This window comes from Gopherus evgoodei, chromosome 1 (genome assembly GCF_007399415.2).
Source record: "Gopherus evgoodei ecotype Sinaloan lineage chromosome 1, rGopEvg1_v1.p, whole genome shotgun sequence".
In the NCBI taxonomy this organism is placed as follows: domain Eukaryota; kingdom Metazoa; phylum Chordata; order Testudines; family Testudinidae; genus Gopherus; species Gopherus evgoodei.
The window spans coordinates 234846319-234870007 of record NC_044322.1 but is presented as its reverse complement, the minus strand read 5'-3'; the positions used below and the strand labels follow the sequence as shown (position 1 = coordinate 234870007).

The window sequence follows — 23689 nt, the reverse complement described above, 5'->3', positions numbered from 1 at the left end:
AATGTTCTTTAAAGTGGCAGGATGCTGTATTTTATTTATTTTTGTTTTCCTTCCCCCATTAGTGGTACCTTTGACTAGATCTGCACTTGTACAGGGTGGTTTTCACACTGATTCATTTTTAATAAAAGTTTATAAATCTAGACTGCTGCTGACTGCAGGTTGAGCTGCTATGTCAGAGGCAGGGGTAGGAGGAGACAGTGAAAAGCATAGAAGGGCATGAGTTCAGGAAGAAGTATGGAGAGTGGATAGGGATCAGGAGGGATGTGGACTGACAGTAAGTACTGACAGTAGGTACAAGGTCCTGGCCACTGGTCTGGGGGGCTATGCATTTTAATGTAATTTTAAATGAAGCTTCTTAAATATTTTTAAAACCTTATTTACTTTACATATAACAATAGTTTTGTTATATATTATAGACTTATAGAGAGAGACCTTCTAAAAATGTATTACTGGCATGCAAAACCTTAAATTAGAATGAATAAATGAAAACTCAGCACACCACTTCTGAAAGGTTGCCGACTCCTGATCAAGATTAAACATTAAGGACTTGATTTTCCTGTCCACTCCACTCACATTGCACTGTGCCAGTGCCATGATAGAGTAGGCTCCAGCTGCTCAACTTCTAGTGCCACTAACCAGTGCAAGAACAGGAAGCTCTTTGTGTCTCTTCAGCAGTCCGCTGTATCTGAACAGATGGGGGGAGAATTGTGTCCCAAGGCCCGTATCCTTAAAGGTATTTAGGTATCTAATTCCCATTGATTTCAATGGGCAGTAGGTGTCCTAAATATCTTAGTGGATCTGGGCCTACATGTTTTAAATTTTCACTATGGCCAGAAACCTCCCTTCTCCTCCTCCACCTTCCATGACCACCATATCCCACCCAGAGATAATGCCTCACCCCCTGCCATTTACATATATTATAGATTTGTTAAAGTCTCCAGAAGGGCAGCCCAATTTTGATGGTTCTCATAGCATTATTTGGGGCTGGACTATCCTCCTGCTGATCTTAGGTAACATGAGTCTAATTTTTGCAACTTTTTTTTTAGAAAGGGAAATTCACTTCAGTTACGCAGAGATAACGCTGACAGTGTATTTCAGTCGACTCCAGCATGCACTCAAAAATAATATGCTTTCTGTGCAAAAATTGTACCTCATTACAAAAAATTTGACTTTGAAAATGACAATTAAAGGTTGAGGCATCCAACACGTCCCTGCCATATAATTCTCCTACACTCGCTCTCCTCCCACCTGTTACCATCCACACAAATTTGTTTCCCTGAAATTTGCAAAAACGTATGCAAATGTCAAAATAATAAATGACTAGGAGATTGTAAAATCCCACTTTCTATTTGAGGATTCCATTTCCAATCTGTTATAAAACTAACATATACTACTCATAATATTATTCCCCTCCCTCCCCAAAAAAACAGCCTACACACATTGGTTCCTACACAGTACAGTTAACACTGTATTTGCAAGCTCTACAAAGACTTATGTATACCAGCAATGTATACCCAACACTCTTCACAACACAAAATAGGTGTAAAATCTTTGTCAACAAAGTGTAATATTGGGTGTTACTGTTGGAATAAGTGTATGTATATATATATTTATATATTCATGTAATATGTTACAGGCTGCTAGGGCCTAGTGAATGAAGTACGCATTGCATGTTGGCAACTAAAGCCAAAGACTTCACACATTTGCAGTTTGAAGTCAGACATCGATCCAGAGGCCTGATTTTGAAGAGGTGTGCAGCGCCGGCTCCCACGCCTTATAATTAAAAGTGGACCTCAACTGGCCATCAAGATTTCTTTCTAATCGCCAGATTCTGGTGCAGTATGAAAGGGGTGTGAATGGGGAATAAATGGGGGTGACGGATAGCTCAGTAGTTTGAGCATTAGTCTTCTAAACCCAGGATTGTGAGTTCAATCCTTGAGGGGGCCATTATAGGGATCTGCAGCAAAATCAGTACTTTGTCCTGCTAGTGAAGGCAGGGGGCTGGACTTCATGACCTTTCAATGTCCCTTCCCATTCTACAAGATAGAATATCTCCATTACTTTATTCAGGTTTTTTATCTGCCTGCTCTAAAATCCCATAGGGAGGCCCCTTCTGAGGGTCTAACACTACTAGACTCCACTGAAACACACTTTCGCTTGAACTGGTTTTTTTTTAACAGTGTTATGTATGTGAATATATTTGTATCCAGGTATGTTACTTGGCAGTAGCACATATATAGGTCTCAGAGTTTTTGGGACTGCATCCTAAGCAGATTCAGCACAGATATTACTTCTCCTTTTAGGCACAATATTTTCAGTTATTTCCAGTTTATTTCTTATTTAAGCTTCATGTAATCCCTCAAAAGTGTGTTTAAAAAACTTTTCCTTTCTGTGTGAGCGTGTCAGCTTTGTCTTTTGCACTGTGATTCTCTGTTGAAATTAGTGTTGGAGATCTGATGTTCATTGCTGTTTTATATAGGTCTTTTACAGAAGGGCTGATGCAGTGGAGAAATTATGATAACTATACCTGCAGTTTGAGATTTTCAAAACTGAATAGAATACTTAGAGTGAAATTTTCAAAAGCCAAAGTCAGTATAACTTTTGAAGATGGTATTTAGGCTCCTGTGTCACTTAGGCACTTTTGAAAATTTTACCATTAGACTCTCAACTATCAATGATTTGAATGGAAGTTGTGTTAAATCCCTTGGTCATTTTTGAAAAATCTTGGGCAGAAAGTCTGATCCAACCCAGTAAATCTCATGGAAACTCATTGTGCTTACCCAGCAGACATCCATCTTTGAATGTTAAGATCATTTCCTTTCTCCCTGAACTGGGGTTGATGGAAAAGAGGCAAGCACCTCCCTGTTTTGTACAGACCTCTGCTAATAGTGACTGCAGGCTCCTTTTTTGTTTTTCTCAGGTGGGAGCATGAATGTTATAACATAGGGGTCTAAGTACAAGGGAGAAGAAGTGGCTAAAAAGAGATGGAGCTGCAAATAAAGCAGCTGGAGAAAAGAGAGGCATCTAGTTTAGGCCCATGTAAACAAGTTTAGTTAAAAGGAGAACTAACCAAAACCAAACCTTTTTTGGAGCAAAGGAAACTCCCAGTTTGGCAACCATTGCCTCCTATCATCCTTGTGATACTCTGATTCATTCTTTTGCTCATGGCCTCCTGCCAGTATTACTACGACTTACTATTATATGCAAAAGCTTACATGTACAAAATTGCAGCCAGATAGAGGTCTTTGGGGAAAAGTGTTTGTTTAGGCTTGTTTGTCAAAAATGTCACTTCCATGTGTACATTTTTTGAGCACTCTGACTTACGCACAAAGGAGATGAATTCTAACACTTCTGTGTATGACTTGTGTTTTGCATATAAAAATTCCGTCACTTACAGACTCAAGTGATAACATATAGAAATTGTGCATGCACAAATGGCAGCCATGCGGAGGCACTTTTGAACACTTGGCTCTTTATGTCTGGTATATGGTTCAGGTCATTTTTACCAAAAGGGCATTTGAAGAATGGAAATAGCTTTTTAATCATTCTATCCCATGTCTGAAAAGAACTACGAATTAGGATGGATACTGCAATTTAAGGGTTAATATTGTTACAGGTGCGGGGGAGGGAGGGGAGCAGGAGGACTGGAGACCTCAAAATTTAATAAATGAATACTTAAAGATTAAAAATAATGATTTGTAAAAGGAAAATATTCTGCTTAAACTTTAAATGGTTTTAAAATCTGTAACTAAGCTATAATTATCCAGCAGCACTAGTATAGTCTGTATGAGTCATTGCTTCTTATTTCAGATCATACTGATTGAAGGTTGGCTCAAATCTTTGAGATCCCTCTAAAATGGTCATGCTCCTAGATAAGCCAATGGAGCCCAGTGTGTGCATCTGCAGGCAGAAGTAACCCAAGCCTTATGGTATGAGTAAAGTGCTTGGGAACCAAGAATCCTGTGCTATAATCTGAATCCTAACTCCTCGTGCTTTGGTTTTTCCATTTATAACATTTGGGATAATAACTTCCCCACAGGCATGTTGAGCACAGAATAAATAAATGATGCAATGTGCTGTGGAGATGAAAATTAGAATATGACTAGGTACTGTGCTGACTCTAGCATAATCATTATGGGCAGCATAAAGATGTGTAGATGGATGCAATTATTAGCAAATCTAGTGTACTGCAGGTGGCAGTTGCTGTAGAGAGTCCTTCAGTCAGAATAAGATAATCTTGTTCAGTGGTTTGCAATAGGAATACAGTGTATTACTGCTACTTAGGAGAGGCTCTGTTTGACTAAGCAAATACCATTAGAACCAACTATTTATAACTGAACACACTTGAATAAGAAACATGTGGGGAATAAAACTCTTGTTAGTTTATTTGCCCTAATTTAGCTGAAATGTAGCCCTGTAATTATGTACTGGATGTCAGGGACAGAGAAACTAGTGACCGCAAACACACTTCCTCATTCCTTCTCCTTCCTTCAGGAGTGGTTCGGATCAGGTATTCAGCTGAAACTGCCAAAATGCATATTTTCTTACCAGTTCACAGAGAGCCATCTCCAAATATTTTTCACTTGGGTTCACACTTCTTTTTCTTTTAGGAGCCTAGAAAAATCCTTTTATTAACCCATGTACCTAGTTAATCACTCCTCTCGCCCCCACCCACAAAGAGAAAAATAAAAACACTAAAAAACTACTCTGTTACTGCACAAGAAACTAACTCCCCATCCCTGTTCGAGAACAACAGATATTCTATATCACATAACATTAACACAAAACGTCATTTCTATGATATTTACATTAACCTTGTTTGACTCTCCATAAGAGAATCTGATACCAGATGCACCGTTGTGCCAGAAATGTTGGAACAAAATGTGGTGGGTTGACAAACCTGTCTTGCTGCATTGCTTCTGGCCTATGAAAAAAGAAATCATTTATTGTGCTTTGTTAGTACATTTACAGCAATGAAGTACATTATATCTGGCTAGTGATTATTGTCTGACTGTGAAAGTATCTGTTGAAAAGATTATAATGGGCACAAAGAGAATTCACGCTATCCTACAGCATTGTTATCGGCCAATGGGACATGGTACGTAGTTGATATTTTATTTTAGAAAGCTAATGAAGATTGGGTTTACTGCACTGGACGATAAATTTACAGCAGGTCTTTTGGCATCATGCTTTTCAATATCCACAGTAAGTGGGTCTGAGCTTTGAATTCTAGTCCTAGCTTTCTCACTGACTCCTGCTTGGGTCCCAAGCAAGTCACTTTAGCACTAAATTATGCATCCTCCTCCTATGCAAGTAAACTAGATGGGGGAGAGGGTTCAGAGAGCCATTTTTCATCTTCAGTTTTCTCACCTGTAAAATGGGAATAATGATATTAGGTCTCCTTTGTAAAGTGCTTTGGGCTCTACAGATGAAAGGCGCTATGTAAGCGTTAGGTACTGTGTTATAGCACTCCTGTCCAGGGGTTCCTAGCAGTTGGAACGAAATAATTTGATTCCTAGCAGTTGGAACGAAAAGCAATAAGAGATGACTTATAGAAAAGTCCCATAGGATTTAATAGGGTTCTACAGAAATTACAATGCTAAAATTCCTCTGAATATCTGTAGAATGGAGAATAAGCTCCTTTATGAATGGTTGTGGCATCATCCCATTGAAGTCTGTAGCGGGTATATAACTGCCATGTCAGAGGTTCCCTTTTTCACAGTGTAAGAGCCATAACACAGCCCTTAAACCCTCTCTGTGATTGTTTTATCATCTTGAACAATATTTACTTACTCACCTCAAAGAAGTGTTAGGACAATTAACTAGTTGATGTGCAATGAACAGTAGCATCAGTGATATATAACTATTGAGTATCATTAACTTTAAAATTCTGCTGTAAAAATAATTCACTAAGAAACAAGTCTTTACGTCTTAATAACATACTTATCATTTTAACATGTTTGGGTTATAGGCCATCCTAAAATCCAATGGCAGGCTACAGCCCATGCAGGTTACTGGATGTAGCTGATGCCTGGGTCTTTAACAGTAGGGATTTTAACAATCTGGTGTGTTCAGGAGAAGACATATAAACTAATGCAACATGAGAACACTCTCACAAAGTACCTAGAAAAGAAAAGCATTAAGCTTATGTTAGAATGCATTTGAGTTTCACAGTACTAATTGACCGTTTGCTCATTAGGATTAAATTTATTCACACAGCACAAATCCTTGCAATGGAAATTACATGCAAACCACATTTAAGAACACAGTCTTATTGTCTAAGGGAGTATTGATCTGACTTCCAAAGATATTCTTAAATTATTTCTGTGGTGCAATATTTCTGTGCATAGTGCCCAAGGATATAGACTTGAAGAAAGAGACAAGAGTAGGGTTGTAAAGGAAATCACATAACCAGAACTGTACTGGCACATCCTGCATCCATCCCTGACCATAACTTAGATTGTAAGCTCTTTGGATCATACCTGTCTTTTTGTACTATATTTGTACAGCACCTAACACAATGGGATCCTGGTCCACGACTAGGGCTTCTAGGTGCCACAATAATGCAAGTAATAAATATCAACAATAATAATAATTAATAAACAAACATGTTGGATAACAAGGGGTACACCAAGAAATCCAAAGTAATGCTAGAAGTCTAAAGAAAATAAACTAACGCTTGAGAGGTTCATGCATGTAATAAAATGTCCTATTCTTTCTTTGAGATGGTGAGGGCTCCTTTTCATTCACAACTGCCTGAGTTAATCATTAAGACCCTTGCACTGTAATCAGGTCTGCATGGGAGGGCGGGGGGACCTTGCACTCAGGTGGATCCAATTGCTTATGAATACAAATAAAACAGAAGTGGTAGAAAGTTTGGCTGTAGATCTGAATATTTCCAAAGTCAATGTTTTGGATTTGGTTTGGACCATCTATAAAATAATATATGCATATCTATCAGTTTATAGGTTAAAGTCTCTAAATCCAGATTCTCATTTACTGTACAGTCCCTTTACACCACTGTGCTGGTGTAAATGGGCCTTCAAGTGGGAGTGAATTATACCAGCGTTAAGGCCCCTTTACATGGAGCAATGTAAAGGGGCCTTAGTGTAAATAAGAATCAGGCCCTGAAGTCTCCAAAAGGTTAAGTAGTGCATCACTATCACTGAAAACAGAGTGTATTATTAACCAATGCTTTGTCCTTTAGCAATTAACTTTGAAATTTGCAGCAGTGTTATTTCTTCTGCCATGGTACCCTGTGGAGCTGTTCACCGCTACCAACCATAAATTAAGTGGAAATGGCAGGCTTTGTTTCCCACCAAACAAAAAAGTGTGTGTGTGTGTGTGTGTGAGACCAGATAGCAAATGTGAAAAATCGGGACGGCGTGAGGGGCAACAGATGCCTATATGAGAAAAAGCCGCAAATATTGGGACAGTCTCTATAAAATCAGGACATCTGGTCACCCCTGTGTGTGTCTATATATAAATGTGTATATATCTATATAGAAGCAACTTTGCAATAAGAACCCATACATTTATTTGGAAAGAATGAAATGAATAAAAGAGAGTCCCATCTCCATCCTCCCATGTCAGTAAGAGCCCCTTCCAGTTTCTTGACACCAGTTCAAACACCAAAAGGAAAATACTTGCCAATTTTGTGTGTGTCCTTATTTTGAAATGAAAACATTCTGAGTTTGTAGAGATGCAAACAGGGGCTTGCAGTTGAGGAAGAAAATCTGCATTTGAAGTTCTGCGTATCCTGTGTTTGTTCTGTGTGCAGTAAATGTCTGGCAAAATCAATACCATGAACTTACACTACGGTATAACAACTTTCTTCCCCTGGTACTTCCATGTTTGCCTCTGGAAATAGTTTGATTTGTATATATATGCTGCATCCTCTCTTATTGCTGTGATTCTGCAAAAAAAATGCTGGGTGTTTGCTCCTATACTTACAGTTCCAAGTTCATTCTGGGCACTGTCATTACAATAATACCTCTTAATGATCAAAAGTGGAAAGGGCAGTCATTCTGTCCAGCTGTGACAATTGCCATGTTTGCTAATTGTTTCAAGCTTCAGAGAAGCAGATATCTGTAGATCTCAGAGGTTTCAGTTCCCAAGAGTTGAAGCATTGATATCTTTTCTCCATGGCCAAAAGGAATACATGCAATCAAGTTATTTCCAAGGGAAGCTAAGTATAAGGGAAGCATTTTTGTTCCGTGACCCTCATCCCATTCCCAAAATTGATTTGTGTTTTAGGTTTGACCAAATTCAAAAAAATTCACAGTAAAACGTGATTGGAACCATATGGCTTCCTGCAACTTCTTCCACTCACAACTTGTTTTAGGTTTGTTAAAAGTTTTACAAAACTTTTGATCAGATTCATGTACTCTCCAGATTTGTTGTAGAAATGTCATTATTATAATTTACTATGAAATTTTCATACAGCTCTGTTAATAGGTTTCTCATGATGTAGTTAAAAGGTGCAGTATTCTCTCTGGTATATGTGGGCAAAATTCTGCTCACATTTACACTAGTGTAAACCCAGAGTAAATTGATTCATTTCAATGAAGTTACTCTTGGTTTAGTTTACACAGACTTTGGCTATATATCTAGTTAGATATCTTCTCTGAGAGGAAAAATATTACAACAAATCATATTGTCTTGATTTAGACAGAAAGACACTAATGGCATACATATTGAGAAGATTATTTCTCCTATAACCAAAGTGTTTAATGCTATAAAAGTTCCTCTTAGGTCCTGATTCAGCAAGGTAGTTAAACATGTATGTAACTTTAAGCATGTGAATAATCCTGTTAACTTGAAGTCCTTTGTTCTGTCAAGACCTACAAAGTCCACATACTTCTTGTATTTTCCTCATTATCCTCCCGTGTTCACTCATCTGCAATATACATTGAGGACTTTGGACTTTATTAATGCAAGGACCTTCCATTAATATCTTGACCCACACGCATACAGCTGCTGTAGACTTGGGAGCATACAGCGTGCCATTCAAAAGTAGGCTTTAACGCAAAAGGTTATTGCACAAGTTTTTAAATGTCATATTGTTTAAAAGAGGTAAGTTAAGAAAAACAAAAGAAGAGAGGGCTGACAAGGGGGGAGAGTTAAGTTTTAATAGAAATGCATTTCACGTTTTGTTTTTGTTTGCTATACAACATTAACGTAGTAAACAAATTAAACTTTGTTCTTAAAATTCTTTAATAACATACAGTATTCTGAGCTCTGTCATTGCAAATTACTGTAAACCATGTTGTGTCGCTGGAAGCATTCAAACCTCCTATTGTCAAGCTATTTGACATTGAACTACTTTTTTTTCCAAGAAAAGTTATTCGTAAGCTATTTTCTTTTGTGAATAGGTTTGATGTCATTTTATGTGTGTTTTAGTTCAGTATGGCAATAGTGCTTTCTGACCCAAACACACTTAAACTGTTTTTTATTCTGTACGTAGAGCAAAGTCCATGCCTTGTGGTCAGCCCCTGCTTTGTGCTATATAGTACTTTTCTGAACACCCCACCCCAAATGAGCAAAACTTTTATAGAATGATCTGACACATTAGATTCTGGAAGTCAAATCCACAATAGAAACATCAACATGAAGAATAGCTGACGTAGCTATTTAAAATAGGGGGTGGGTGAGGAAGTTTCATTTTGGTCCACTTTTTGGGGTGGTTAGTGTTATAATATATATATATATTTTTTTTTACTCAGTGTAGTTCACAATAATTTAAAATACTCTATAGACATTTAAACGATATACAATAATATAACTTAATTGATTCCTCAATTGTACTTAACAAATACTATTCTAATATATTTACAGTATGTAGTACCATATGACTGTGCATTACTGTGCATGGGAGCTTTCTTTGCTTCTTGTCAGGAATGAGCTGAAAGTACAGTATATAATTATTGTTCAACAACAATACCCATGAATCAAAAGGGATGTTAAATTGTATAGCATGGTTCTGGCATAACTGGGGACAGCCTCTTCAACTGAGTTGTGCTCATTTATTCAAAAGCTGGATTTAGACCATGGGCTGGGATTTTCATAAGTGATTTTGGGTGCCTCAATTTCTGAGTGCTCCACTGGAGACTCTTTAAAGGGGCCTGATTTTCAGAGGATAGGTGCTCAACACTTGAAAGTCACATCCCTTTCAGGGTCTCAAGTCAGTACTCAAAATTACTGGTCACTTTTGAAAATGTAGGCCCAAAAGTTTAGGAATAATTCGTAGATGACTCTTTAAAATACAAAACTGAAGTCCAGATTACAGTATCTAGGCACTACTTAATCCATGTTTCCTGCCAGCCAGATAGTGGCACTTGCTACAAATTACACTTGCTGTGTGTTTATGGGAGTGGTTTTATTGCAGCTGGGCATATCTGGCTCTTGTGGTTAAATTCACTCTGATTTACAATACTAATCTGAACAGAGATTTTTAAAAAATATTATTTTTGGGGAAAAGGGAGTGTGAGTTGGAGCTGAACAGAGGTATAAAGTTTCAAATTCTTTCTTAACATTCCAAATATTTACCAGGGGCTGGGAGTAACATACTGTTGCCAACTTTAGAATAATGATGACATTTAAAAAGTAACCCAGACTAACCCATCAGCAATTTATTAGCTTTGTGTGGTACGCTAATGAAGCCATCATGAGTCAGAGATTATAGCAACATGGAGTTCAGCTACTGTATTTTATTAATTTCCTAGCTTAGGGTGAGAAAGCTCTTTCACAATATTAGTAATGGGCAAGTTTGTGCTGGAAATTATTAGGATGTTGTAACTCTTGCAAAGAAAGTGTAATTGCTTGAAAGATCCTGCTATGGCATTTCTCTTCAAAGCAAAACCTTTAATACCTGTTGAAGCATGTCTTTGTGCCTTAAAACTACCCATGCCAAGATGAAAATAGGTGCTCCCTGCCTCATCTCCGAATCTTAATGCTAGTTCTTATTTGGGGATGGGCAGGAAACCACTGTATCAAGCATTTGTAACCACAGTTTTGCATGATCTTACTGCTCAATTCTGATCATTGCTTAAGGCCTACAGTAATTGAACTCTCTAGTAGTGGAGTGACAATAGATCAGTAGCATTGAAGAACTTAGGGAGAACCAAATACAAAAATCATAAAGTCAGAGTTCCAATAAGTTTACATTTAGTACAGAATTAAGACATAGCTACCCGTTAGTGCTTAGAATTTTTTGATACTATTAAAAACATAAATAATATTTTTTAATGTTCATTTATAGAGTTCCAGTGTCACTGGCAGCTGACATAATTTTGCTAACTTTATTTTTCAAACTGATAGTGGAGTTTTTCCATTTTAATATTTTTTGCTTCACTATCAGTCTTAGTTTTTGCTATACCTGCTTTTTTAGAATTAATATTTTTGCAGCAATAGTGCTGGTTTTTTCAGTGGAAGTTTCATTGTCTTAAAAAAAAGTCTTATTTGCACAGGGGTTTTTTTGTGGGTTTTTTTTGTTGAAGTTTTTGTTTTTTTGTAAAATATGGAAAAAGTGTCTCTTCTTTAACCCTCCTGGGATCTGTAATTCAGTCAGCTTCTCTGATATGTATAACTTAAAAATCTAATAGGAAAACTCTACAACACCCAAATTGCAGTAAAAAACAAACAAAAGAAAAAGTTGCATGTGTTTGTCAACATCACCTTAATTCTGTTGCCCTTATTTCCATTGCAGTCACAACGGCCAGCAAGCCCAAAATGCATCATCCTTAGAAGTATAAGTGATGGGGGAGAGATTTCTTTTCCCAAAGAAAAGTAGATGTGCAAAATGATGCTGTGGTTGTTTGTCATACTCCACTTTCTTCACTTGTGGTGATTTGTTCTGTTTGTTAATCTTAGGCCACTATTTGCAGGTGAACACCTCTGTCCGTTCACTGCACGTGTTGCACTTCACAAAGCAGCACCAGTGGAATTTGCAATTACACTGCCACACTTTCGTGTACTGGTGTGTGTTGTAACCCCTTCCACAGCACATCATGTCACACCCGTCTGCATTAGGAGATGTACGGTTACAGAGTCGCCCCTGGGTACCAACGCTCCCCGTGGAAGCATCTTCCTCACAGTAGTTGGGCGACTTTTCGATATACACCAGATCTGTTTCCACTGGTTTCTGATAACTCCTGATCTGCTTGATCTTCAGGAAGGTTGGCTGTCGTAGCCGACTGGCCCGTACCACCTCCACTTGTACTGCAGCATTATACTTTTCTTTCAAAATATATCCAATCTCTCTGAATTTAGGAAGCGTGGTCCAGCAGGTCTTAGTTGTACAGGAACCTGAAACACCATGACACTTGCATTCCAATTTCATTCTCTCTTCAAGAACCTGTATGTGTATATAAATATATGTATATTATTTTTGGAGAAAAAAACTATACTAAAATTTGCCTAAATCACTGTTTATAGTTAATATTTATTAAAGTTAGTTGAAATTTTGTATATGCCTTTTTAATAAATATTCTTTTGTTTGCCACAAAAACTTGTTTTTCAAAAGATTTTGTGACTTTTATTATAAGAAATTTTATCAGAAAAAATGTTTCTTTTTCTGCTTTGAAATAGTTTTGAAAAGTAATTTTTTAAATTTTGAAATAAATATGAGATTTTTTTGGGGGGTGGGGAAGAGTAGTGAGGAGGAAACCTACCATGTGGCAATACTGACCAAAAAATTCTTTTTTGAAATCTTATTTTGAAAATGGAAAATAATAAAAGAAAAAAAATAGTGATACATTTTGATTTTTTGAAATGTTGATTGCATTTTTTTCATAAAGGTTAAACAAAATAGGATTTTTTAAATATTTTGATCCGCTCTAATATTCATTGAATAATTTGTGTAGTTGCCATGGCATCTCTGCTCATTACATACTTAAAACATCAGCCTATATTAGATATCCACCTACTGACTAGCCAAATCCCTAGAACATCACCCTCAATTGATCTAGCCTAAGACTGGGCAATGGCTGGCCATACACATGGTCCTTGCACCAGATCCACAAAGGGTGCTATGAAGCTAAGAGTAAACACAAGGATAAACAGGAATGTTATTTTTATTATTAGTTAATATTTATGTTGCATTAGTGCCTAAAGGTTCCAATCCAGGATTGTGGCCCCTTGTGCTTAGAAACCTATCCAGGGCTCAATTCTGGCTTTCTCACAAGCCCCAAGCAGAAGGCTGCATGTTCTTGTGCCATCCCTGGGGAAACTCAAAGGCAGATTGTGACTGTCGGACACAGCCTCCTAGGTATACCCTGTTCTGCAGTCCAAGTACCTGTGCCTGGCATGTATGTGGCACAAGATACTTTCCTCAGTGCACCAGCAGAGTTACACTACTCAGCTCTTTTGCGGGGGTGGGGTGAGGATGGAGAGAGCACATGTGGAGCTGCTCCCCATGCCTGGTACAGGGTTGCAGGGGAGACAACATAGCAGATCATAGAGGTCTTTATGCTCCCAACCGTTCTATCCACATATGCCCCTTAAATCCCTGGTGAAAACCCAGCCACAATCTGGCCCACAATCATCATCAACTTTTCATGAAAATCCAGACCCAATAATAAAATAAACCAATCTTTCTGTCTTGCATGTATGCAGCAAGATGATGGACAAGAAATACGAGCTCCCAAGCTCCACTGAAGCACTAGTGCAGCCCATCTCCTTCAGTGGTTTCACAGCAGATCCCAGACCATGATTGAAATGGGCAGAGGATAAAAGGGCCGAAATCTGAGTACAATAGCATAATGAAGTAGAGGGGAAGCAAAAAGTGCTTACTGCTTAAGAATAAAGGCCTTAAAATAAATGCAGTAGAACTTTGGTTAGCCCTGCAAATAAAGGGCACCCTCCTGAGTTGTTTGAGTTTCACTTAAATTGTATGTTTTTCTTTTTCCAAATTTCTGGGGTTTCATTATTAAAGAGAATATCTAGCTTTGCCTCCCTTCTGCCAACATATCGGAGCAAGTACAAGTGGGCTAAGTGTCTGGTCAAAAAATATATTAGGTCTCCTTGAATCTAGCCTTAGGAACCAGGCTCAGATTGAGTCACTGTCAAGTCAGCCCTTCATTCTTCAGACGTAGATAAAGCTGATTTCCAAGCAGTTTACTGCATTAGGCTAGAAGTTCTTCCATCCCTGGGGGCAGTCTGCTTTGTGTGGACATTGCATTCTTAGGGCAAGGGTAGGGGTTTTGCTGGTGACCATGGCCAAAACTTCTTTTACCCCTTGACTGTTGGACAGTGTGCCCTGCACAGACCTGTTTACCTGCCCCCTCTATCCTAGAAGCAGCAGCACTTCATTAGTGCTGGATATACATGTTTTGGGATGTGTTTTGGGATTTTTCCAAATGAAAAGTGCTATATAAATATAAAGGGCCTGATTTTTTTCAAAGGCCCTCAGTCCTGACTCCAATTTTATTGTATACATTTTGTACTTACAAATAATCTATTATCATTTAGACATATACACATCCATAAAAAAGGAGCACCTAGCACCTGCTGTAAACACTAGTGACAATTCTCAAATATGAAACCAGAAAACAGACCACTCCTGAATCCCAGCTTCAACCATTAATCAGCGTATCCACAGTCATCAGCAATAACCGAGCAGCAAAACTCATACATAAGCTGTGGACAGAAATGGTACTCCTGTTCTAGTCTATATAGATTTTATACCACCTGCACCTTAGGTCACTGTAATATGCGAGTGCCTTCCAGTTACACATTAAACATCTAACATCTGTCACCATGATTCATTCTCGCTCTTATTATCTCCCCAGGGGACAACTGTTTTGCTTTTAAATATACATGCTTCTAAATTAGAGAAAGCAAGGTACACCTTGCACTTGGAGCAGAAAGTGGTGAGATTTGTCAGTATTCTTAGTTCCTATGAGAGTTTGTGTCATGGTCTCAGACCTGCACTCAAGAAAATTCTCTCTCTCTCACAGATGAGTTTTACCATTATGGTAGAAAGTTCCATGGTGCCTGAAGAGGGGAGTTGTTGACCCACGTCCTCAGTCCAGAACTTTAGGTGATCTTTTTTGACATGCTGGACTCCGACAGCACCATTTATAGAGCTAGCTGCCTGATATACACAGTGGTGCTAATTCTTGCCATTTTGTCATTCGTCTTGCAATATTTGGTATTTTACTTGAGCCCCAGCTTCTGGAGTAATGTTGTTAAACAAGAATCTCAGCTTTCCTTTAAAAATAGTTTCTAGTCTTTATGATTGTGGAGAAAACTTGAAAATGTAACTCTAAAGGCTTGAAAGCCAAGAAGAGCCCAAACTCTATTAATTCATTATTTTAAAGCAAATCTCATCCTTTTTGGGGAGGAGGTGCTGGCTCATGCTTTTTGAATGGTTGGGGTTTCAACACTGTGTTCAGGCCCAATGATCAGGTAGTTACATTGCTAAATGCTGTAATGTGTGCCCACAGTTATTTGTGGGTGCAAAACTTTGCCCACAAAATTGGAAGTCAGGGAGCCTAAGGCCCAACCAAAATAATATTTCTTCCCTTTCCCCAGGTGGCTTGTGTTCAGTATTCATATTCATTAAGAGCCCAGTTCTCCGCTTTGCACATGCTGAGTAGTACCTTACTGCTTGAGTATCCTCACTGGCTTCCTACTTGCATAGTAAGGTACTACCAAACATGAGCAAAGGGGGCAGAATCTGGTCCAGTGTACTCACTGTTGTGACTGAAGAGAAACTGACCTTTCTCTTCCTTTCTTTCCCTCTGATTTGATTTGTCTCACTACAACTTCCATTGTAGTTCTGACCCTGAACCTTAAAGGTACTGATTTACTAAGATTTAACATACCCTGCCAGGTTGGGTACCTGATTAAAGATTAAAAATCATTAGCTTGTGTGACTCTCTCCTTCAAAAATTCCATTTGTCATATGTCAGGGCCTCATATCTAACCTTGAATAGTTTACAGCAAGATCTGCCTCCCAAATCAAATTTCCATCACTTGACTTGCTGCCTCAGACTAATATTAGAACATTCTTGAGATCCACTTTCCATGGGCAGTCCCACTCCAGCCCAAATAGGGAGTTGCCAAGTAAAATTTTCTAACTCCTACTTCTATTTTATGACATGAATTGTGAAATATAATGGCAAAGATCTTTATTCTACAGATTTTGCACCAATATAAATAATATACTAAAATGCAATTGTGAGTGTTGCCTTCCTCAAGTCAAGTAGACAAGCCTTACAGAAAGAATTATTTTCTGAATGAATAAAATGCAACCTCTTTCCCCACCACCACGCAAAACCAAGCCCCATTTTGTAAATTTCAAATCTAGGCCCAAGTGCATTATATTAGATACAGTTTCTGTACCTATTAAAAATCCTATCTGGATAAAATATGAAAAACAATAGTAATATTTTGTGTGTGTTTTGGCTTGGCCTTCCTGATTTGTGTTTTCTTTGGTGGAAATGCACATTTTTGGACCAGATGTTGAATGTAACCAAACCCATATTACTTTTAACTGCAGTATCAAAGAAATAGAAAACTTGAACAGTTTTTCTGTTAAAGTATGCAGGAGATCGACTCTTGCCTTTGGTAATACTCATCCAGAGAGAGAGAGAGATGGATTCTGATTCCATATACTAGGATATCATCATTTCCCCTGAGACTGGAGAGAGTGGAGCCATTGCAGCCTATTGCTTATGAGGTAGGAATGGGCACTATTTATAACTTTATCTCTGAACAAGTCTGGATCTAGTAATGCCATCAGATTGCAAATCTCAAGGAGCATCTGTGAGATGACGGTTCACCCAATTAGAGGGAGGTTGTAATACTAGTGCAATGGTTACTGCTCAGTGGTGATAACTTTATGCCCCTAATATTTTGTTTGTTAATAGCAAGTCACAAGACCAAAAATAGCATATGTAAGCAGGGTAATGGTCCATACGATGTCTCATATGATCTGGCATCAGCATGAAAAATATGGGTATTTCAGCCTGACGGTTGCTCCTAATGTTTCTCTAGTCAGAAGCAGAGCTACCCTGAACCCTCACTTCCCAGCCAAACAATATTTATATTTTGTGGTATGAGAGAATATAAAATCCAGTCCACTATCTCTACCCCATGCCCAACAAGACTTCCTGGTGAAGAAAGTCCATTCCTCCCTCCCCTTACCCAAAGTCTCCTGTTTAGTGGGGGAAATAAGAGTGGGGTCCAAAAACTATTGCCTAGCAAACAAGGGCTGTTCTTGCCAGGGCCATAGAAGGATGGGCCATAGAGCCTTATCCAACAGCTCCTACAACTGTTTCCTGCCCTTGCAGATAGGCCTCTCCTGGAGAATTTCCCCAGCTAGTAAACAGAAAATAGCTTCTGAGGGAAAATATCTCTCAGCTTTGAGCAATAAGACTAACCAAAATTTTCTGAAATTCAATTTTTCAATGACTTATTTCTAGAAATTTCAAATTTGAGGGGGAACTCCCCCCCCACCGCATACACACATGCACACAAAAATCTGTTTGAAGTTTTTCATTATATTTTGTGTGTATAATATTTTAACCACCTATACAGCTGGTTGACTTTTTTAAAAAATCTGTTGACTAAAAACTTAAGTAAAAATAAAGTATTGTTTGGGTGTCTGTCATCCCATTATTTTGGCTATAAACCACAATCCCAGGAAATAATGACAATTTTATTGTGTGTATGATGAGTGTACACTACATACACTCAGGGCTGGCTCTAGCAATTCCGCCGCCAGAAGCACAGTGGTACACCGCGGGGGGACACTGTGCCGCTTGCTGGTCCCGCGGCTCCGGTGGACCTGCCGCAGGCGTTTCTGCGGACAGTCCACTGGTCCCGTGGCTCTGATGGAGCTGCCGCAGGCGTGTCTGCGGGAGGTCCACCGGAGCCGCGGGACCAGCAGACCGTCCGCAGAAACGCCTGCGGCGGGTCCACCAGAGCCGCCTGCCGCCCTTCCAGCAACCAGCAGAGGTTGGAGGTTGGAGCCAGCCCTGCATACACTGTATAGTAGGTATGGGTATAAAAACTAAAACAGAACCCCACAAACCTTTGTCGGTTTCTAGAATTGAATGTTTTTGTAAGTTCTGAAATGTTTGGTTTTCCCCCTATGTTTTTCCTCTTTTGGTTCCAATCAAAGTGGCCAAAACACTGGGCAAGAAGCTATATTTTCATCTAATTGAAGCAAAGAACTCTCCTTCAAGAGATTCTGAGCCAAGGTTTTCAGACTCAAGAAATACACTCAAGAAATTATACTTATGTTATGTAAACATGGATAAGCTTTAGCTGTCCATCTGACCAATCCAAGTTGTAACTGAGCCTTTTGAAAGTTGGATTTATATCTTTCTGCAGATGAATTTGAGTGAGGGAAATAAGCTACTAAGAAGAATTACCAAAGCCTTTTTCCTTCACAAATCTATTCAAAATGGATGTCTAGTGAAGTAGTTTGTCTCTTATAGGGGAAAAAATGTATCCACAAATGATGGACCCAATTCTACAAGTCATTGAGAGTTAAATTTTCAAAAGAACCTCAGTAATTAGGAACTGAAATCCCACTTTCAGAAGTGCATAAGGAACCTAAGGCTCTTAAACTCCGAAGTGCCTTAAATCATTTTTGAAAATGGGTTTATGTTCCTAAGTCACTTATGCACTATAGAAAATTTTATCTTGAATGCTTTTCTGGGAACTGCTTGGCCCTCTCAGACACTGAGAATTGAGAGTACTTTGCATATCTCAGGAAATAGCACCTTGCAGGACTGGTCCTTTTATTTTGGGACATAAATATTACAGTTAACATAGGATGTTCTTGTCCTGAGGTAATACTTCATGTTAAAATTGTTTCTTTAGATACTATACATTACAAATGATAACCGAGAAATAAACTCATTAGCTGTGCTACAGCCAAATCATGTCAGCCAAAACCAGTTCTGTGGCTCCAGGAGCTGTGAGAAATAGTTGTCGTTTATACGAAAATGTCCCAAGTAATTGAATAATCTGTTTTAAAGAGATACTGAATATTTTTTGTCCCTCCACACTCATTTTTTCAACTATAAAATAATATGTCATCTTCCAGGCATTCAGAAGAAAACCCATTGACATTACAAAAGTCTAAATTTGGGGACGGAGCTTCTGGCATTCAGTGTTAGTGTGTGTTTCTGGAAGTAAAAAATAGCCCAATATTTTCTTCACATAACCATAGAGACTATCTAGTCAGAACCTAATTGATTGATAAACTGTTGGAAACATTTATTTTCATCTGTCTGGTAAAAGCAGTGATCTGTTACCAATTGATCTTCCTTTCCTTCCCCTAAAAAGCAAGCAAACAAGAAACATATTTTCTAATTGAGATGTACCGTGAGAGTTGGTCATTGTTTTGACCTTTTAACAAAAAGTGAAGATTAATGGCACATGTTCCTAGAGGTTACTCTTTCTGAATTCCATGATACAGCTACTTCCTAAAATACATAGTTGAAACTGCGTCTCTCATAAAATGGCATCAGAAGTTTACTGGATTTTATCTACATTTATTTTTTAGTTGTTATATCAAAGTTTTGTCCACAAACAACTTTTGTAACCACTTAGATTTGCACCAAGCCTTTTATTGATTTCCAGCCTTTCACAGAAACACTTGCATTAGACTTCCAGGTACAGTTGGGGGTGGAGGGGAGAGGGGGTTCAGATAATTCTGATCTATAGCAGTCATTTCAAAAATTACACTGAAGTTAGGTTTCAGAGTAGCAGCTGTGTTAGTCTGTATCCGCAAAAAGAACAGAAGTACTTGTGGCACCTTAGAGACTAACAAATTTATTTGATCATAAGCTTTCGTGAGCTACAGCCCACTTCTTTGGATGCATGGAATGGATGACTGGTAGAGATGAATGAAGGTAGGTACTTCCGTATTTTATACACCTCAGTGATGTGTTACAGCACAGCTCAGGTCTTCCATCAGTAGCAAATTATTATTTCATCAACAGTCCTAGGTATCTATTTCTTCCAAACTGCACTGATGTCAACTTTGTCATATATAAAAAAAATCACAAACTTGCTATTAGTTTGAACAATACTTGGAAGTGCAATGCAGAGCAATTAGAAAGGTCCAGCTTAAAAAAAAAAATCCCGAAAAGCCCAAATAGCTGCCTCTTTTGGGGGCTATCCTATTAGCAAAACCTTACAGCTCTACTATGGTTATAAGAGCCAGAGCCATTTAGCTATATATGAAAGCAGGTGTGTCACTCCATCAGGGGAGTTGGAAGCATTCTTGGAAGACTCCACTTGTGTAGACTTTCATCCTTCTCAGTGCTGCCTCTGGGGCCTAAAATGTTAACCAGCCTCCGCAGGAATGCAGCCATCCAAATGATGGAGTCCTAGATCCTTATCCAAAGCCTATTGCACTCAATGAGAATGTTTTCATTGACTTCAGTGAGGGGTTGGATCAGGCTGTAGGTGGGGAAGGGATTCCTTACACTTTGTTCACAGTGATTCTGTGGTAGGTAGCCATAATACCACCCAGACAGCTATTCCATTCATCGGACAGTGCTACAGAGAACAGCGCTCATAGTTGGCAAATTCTGAAGGCAGAAAAGATAAGTGACATAACAAATGATGTCTTGTATTACTTGTCTTTGACTCATGTTCAGAGCAATTGAAGGTTGTATTCATATTGGTTCTTAATAGATAAGCTCTTAAGCCATGAAGATCATATCCAGGCTTCCTCCAAACTGTGAGAGGGATTGATTATATTCCATGTTGCCGTTTAGAACAATCAAGTAGAGATGGATCTAGCTTCCCAAAAGTCCAAGGGAGTTAAGATTCAGCATTACATTTCTGTTACCAATTGATCTTCCTTTCCTTCCCCTACTAAACAAGCAAACAATAAACCTATTTTCTAATGGAGATGTACCTTGAGAGTTGGTCATTGTTTTGACCATTTAACTAAAAGTTAAGATTAATGACACATATTCCTAGTGTTTGCCAGAATGTTTGCAGAAAGTGAAATCCTCACAAATACTAGGGCAAATTTATTTTCCTGAAAATTCCTTCCAGAGGTATTCATGTGGTAATCTACGAAGTTCTTTGGTTACGTTCCTCCTGTTTATGAAGTTTCACTTTATATTATAATTAGCTTAATTAGAACAGGCAGTGTGGTTTAGTATAGAATACGGCAGTAGACTGGGAGTCAGGAGCCCTGGATTCTATTCCCGGCTCTTGCGTTGACCTACTGTGTGACTTTGGGCAAATCATTTCAGCCTCTTCCACTCAAGCCTTTTGTCTGTCTCGTTTATTTAAATTGTAAGCTGGCAAGGCAGGGACCATCTACTATGAGTGTGTACAGCAGCTATCACAATGAGACCTTGATATCAGTTGGAGACTCTAGACGCTAGTATAATACAAATAAGTGCTTTACTTCAGAAATTTAGTGACTAGCTTTATTATTCTGGGTGTACAACCCAATACATGTCTTCTGAGATACAAGAAGTGCTGAAGCAAAGAAGAGACAACCAGCCCCGGCATCAATTGGGCCTGGAGCCATGTCCTGGCTGCCCGCCCTCCCCATCCCTACCAGTCAGGACAACTTTCACATATAGAGATCTACCCTTTTTAAGGATGCCTTCCATCATGCACTCCAGGAGATTTGCCTCCCGCATTCCACCTATAGCATAAAAATGTCCAGTGCTCCCCTGTTCATAAATTCCTGGTTCCCATTCCACACTCTGGATCATTCACTTCATTTTCTCTTTCTTTCTCTTGCATTTATGTAATGCCTTTGATTTCAATGCATTTTACAAACTACGGCCATATTCTACCCTCAGTTTTTGTACAGAGCTCCCATTGCAACCCCTAAGAGTTTTAAGCATGGATTGCTATTATATGTCTTTCAAAATACAGTAAAGGAATTGCTTCAGCCTCCATCAAAAATGAGCCACCTCTGGAGTGGAATACAACAGCTAGTGAGCAGCAGACAGCAAAAACGCACAATTGTTTAGGGAAGGAAATTTGCAAGGAATAATGTCTGATTTTTTTTTTCTGGTCTGTGATAGACTGAAATTCTCTTTCTGTACAGTAGAACAGTGGTTCTCAACCAGGGGTCCGTGGCCCTCTGGGGGGGTCTGTGAGCAGGCATCAGGGGGTCCTCTAAGCAAGTCTGCCATTAAATTTGCTGTGGCCCTGAGCCCCACCACCCGGAACTGATGCTGAAACCTGAGCAAATTAGTTTTGTGGGGCCCCAGGCAATTGCCCTGCTTGCTACTCCCTAACACTGACTCTGGCTTTTATATGCCGAAAAACAGTTGTTTTGGCACAGGTGGGCCATAGAGTTTTTATAACATGTTGGCAGGGCCTCAGAAGGAAAAAAGTTGAGAATCCCTGCAGTAGAATACATAATACAATTCAATTCATACAGCAGCTTCATCTTGGAAAATTAGTACCCTTATTTCTTAGACTGAAAATATTTTTCAAAACTTTAACAAAATCTCTTTTGAGTGTGGTGATGTACTATGAAAAAGGGCATATTTTAATTTTCAAAAGGCAAACTTTTGGAGCCATGGAGTTAAATCTTCAACTGGCATAAATTGGCATAATTCCATTATGTTTATTGTTTCATTGGCAAGCAGCTAAATCATGATTGTAGACATTTAAGTGTGTGTCTTCTTCCAAAGATTAAGTAACACTTGTCTAGTGATCATGTGATTATATGCACTCCACCAATGTGAAATTGACAGTTATGCATTTGCTACAAAGTATGTATTTGATTAGAGGCATACTCCAAGCAGCATTTTGCCTTTGGGTGGAATGAGTAACTACTGGAGTTGTTGGAGTTCAGCAACATAGAAATCTTTCCATGGAGAGAAAATGCAAAGATATAGCACTACCAATGATAATTCCTGCAAGATTATGCCTAATTTCAAGAGAGCTTGGAGGGGGCCTAAGGAAGTAGAAATGGTTAGAGGCATATAAACTATGGAGTAGTTAATGGAGCTTTGACATAAACTCATTTCTGAATCTGTAAAACAAATATAGGCATTAAACACCATTAGATAACGTTGAGATGGGCACAGAATGACAGTCTAGAAGGAGGGTGAAGACTGGGGGAATTGCTTGCTATAACCAGCCCCATTTAAGTTCAGTTGCAAATTAAAAGGACCCCCCCACCCTCCAAAGAGCATGTTATCCCCTTCCCGTCCCATCTGGAATACCTTTCTTCCAGCCTCATTGTTGTGCAAGTTCATCAGCCTCCGTGCATTCTTTTTGATTTCTCGGGCATCAACAAACTTCCTGGAGAATTCAATGCCGTATCTGATATCCGCAGAGCAGCCTCCCCATTTCCAGCCCTCCTCCTGGTTGTAGTAGCCCTGTTTCTCTCGGTCACAGCCACAGTTGCTGAGGTTGCCCTGGCTGCAGGCGGCAGTGACAGCATGTGCAACCCCAGCAGCGGTAATGGCATAGGTGAATGCTGCTTCCCTGCTTCCTGTGGAGAGAAACCAACAGCTGATGGATTTGGAAGAAGGCCATGCTTACTACAAAGCACATACATTATGTACAGCAATGCATTCATTCAGAAGCAGGAGGGTAGCATTGTCAATAGCCCAGACTCTTCCTTCTTAAAAAGTTATGTACAAGTTTAAGTGTTTTGCTGAACTGGGGTCTAGTGACCAGCTGCCCACATACCTTGCAGGTCCCAGCCATATAACAGTCCTTTTGC

At 39.0% G+C, this 23689-nt stretch overlaps 1 protein-coding gene across 2 annotated transcripts in view; it reads right to left on the bottom strand.

The window, feature by feature from the left end:
• Positions 1 to 9170: 9170 nt before the first annotated feature.
• Positions 9171 to 23689, bottom strand: part of WNT7B (Wnt family member 7B) — a 150024-nt gene continuing 135505 nt past the window's right edge. For both annotated transcript variants that reach the window (XM_030539579.1, XM_030539570.1), the window contains exons 3-4: positions 23184 to 23455; positions 9171 to 12355 (exon numbers count right to left, since the gene is read on the bottom strand). In XM_030539579.1, coding sequence (XP_030395439.1) covers positions 11876 to 12355; positions 23184 to 23455 — 752 coding nt within the window. In that variant the 3' untranslated portion in view covers positions 9171 to 11875. The remainder of the gene's footprint in view (positions 12356 to 23183; positions 23456 to 23689) is intronic.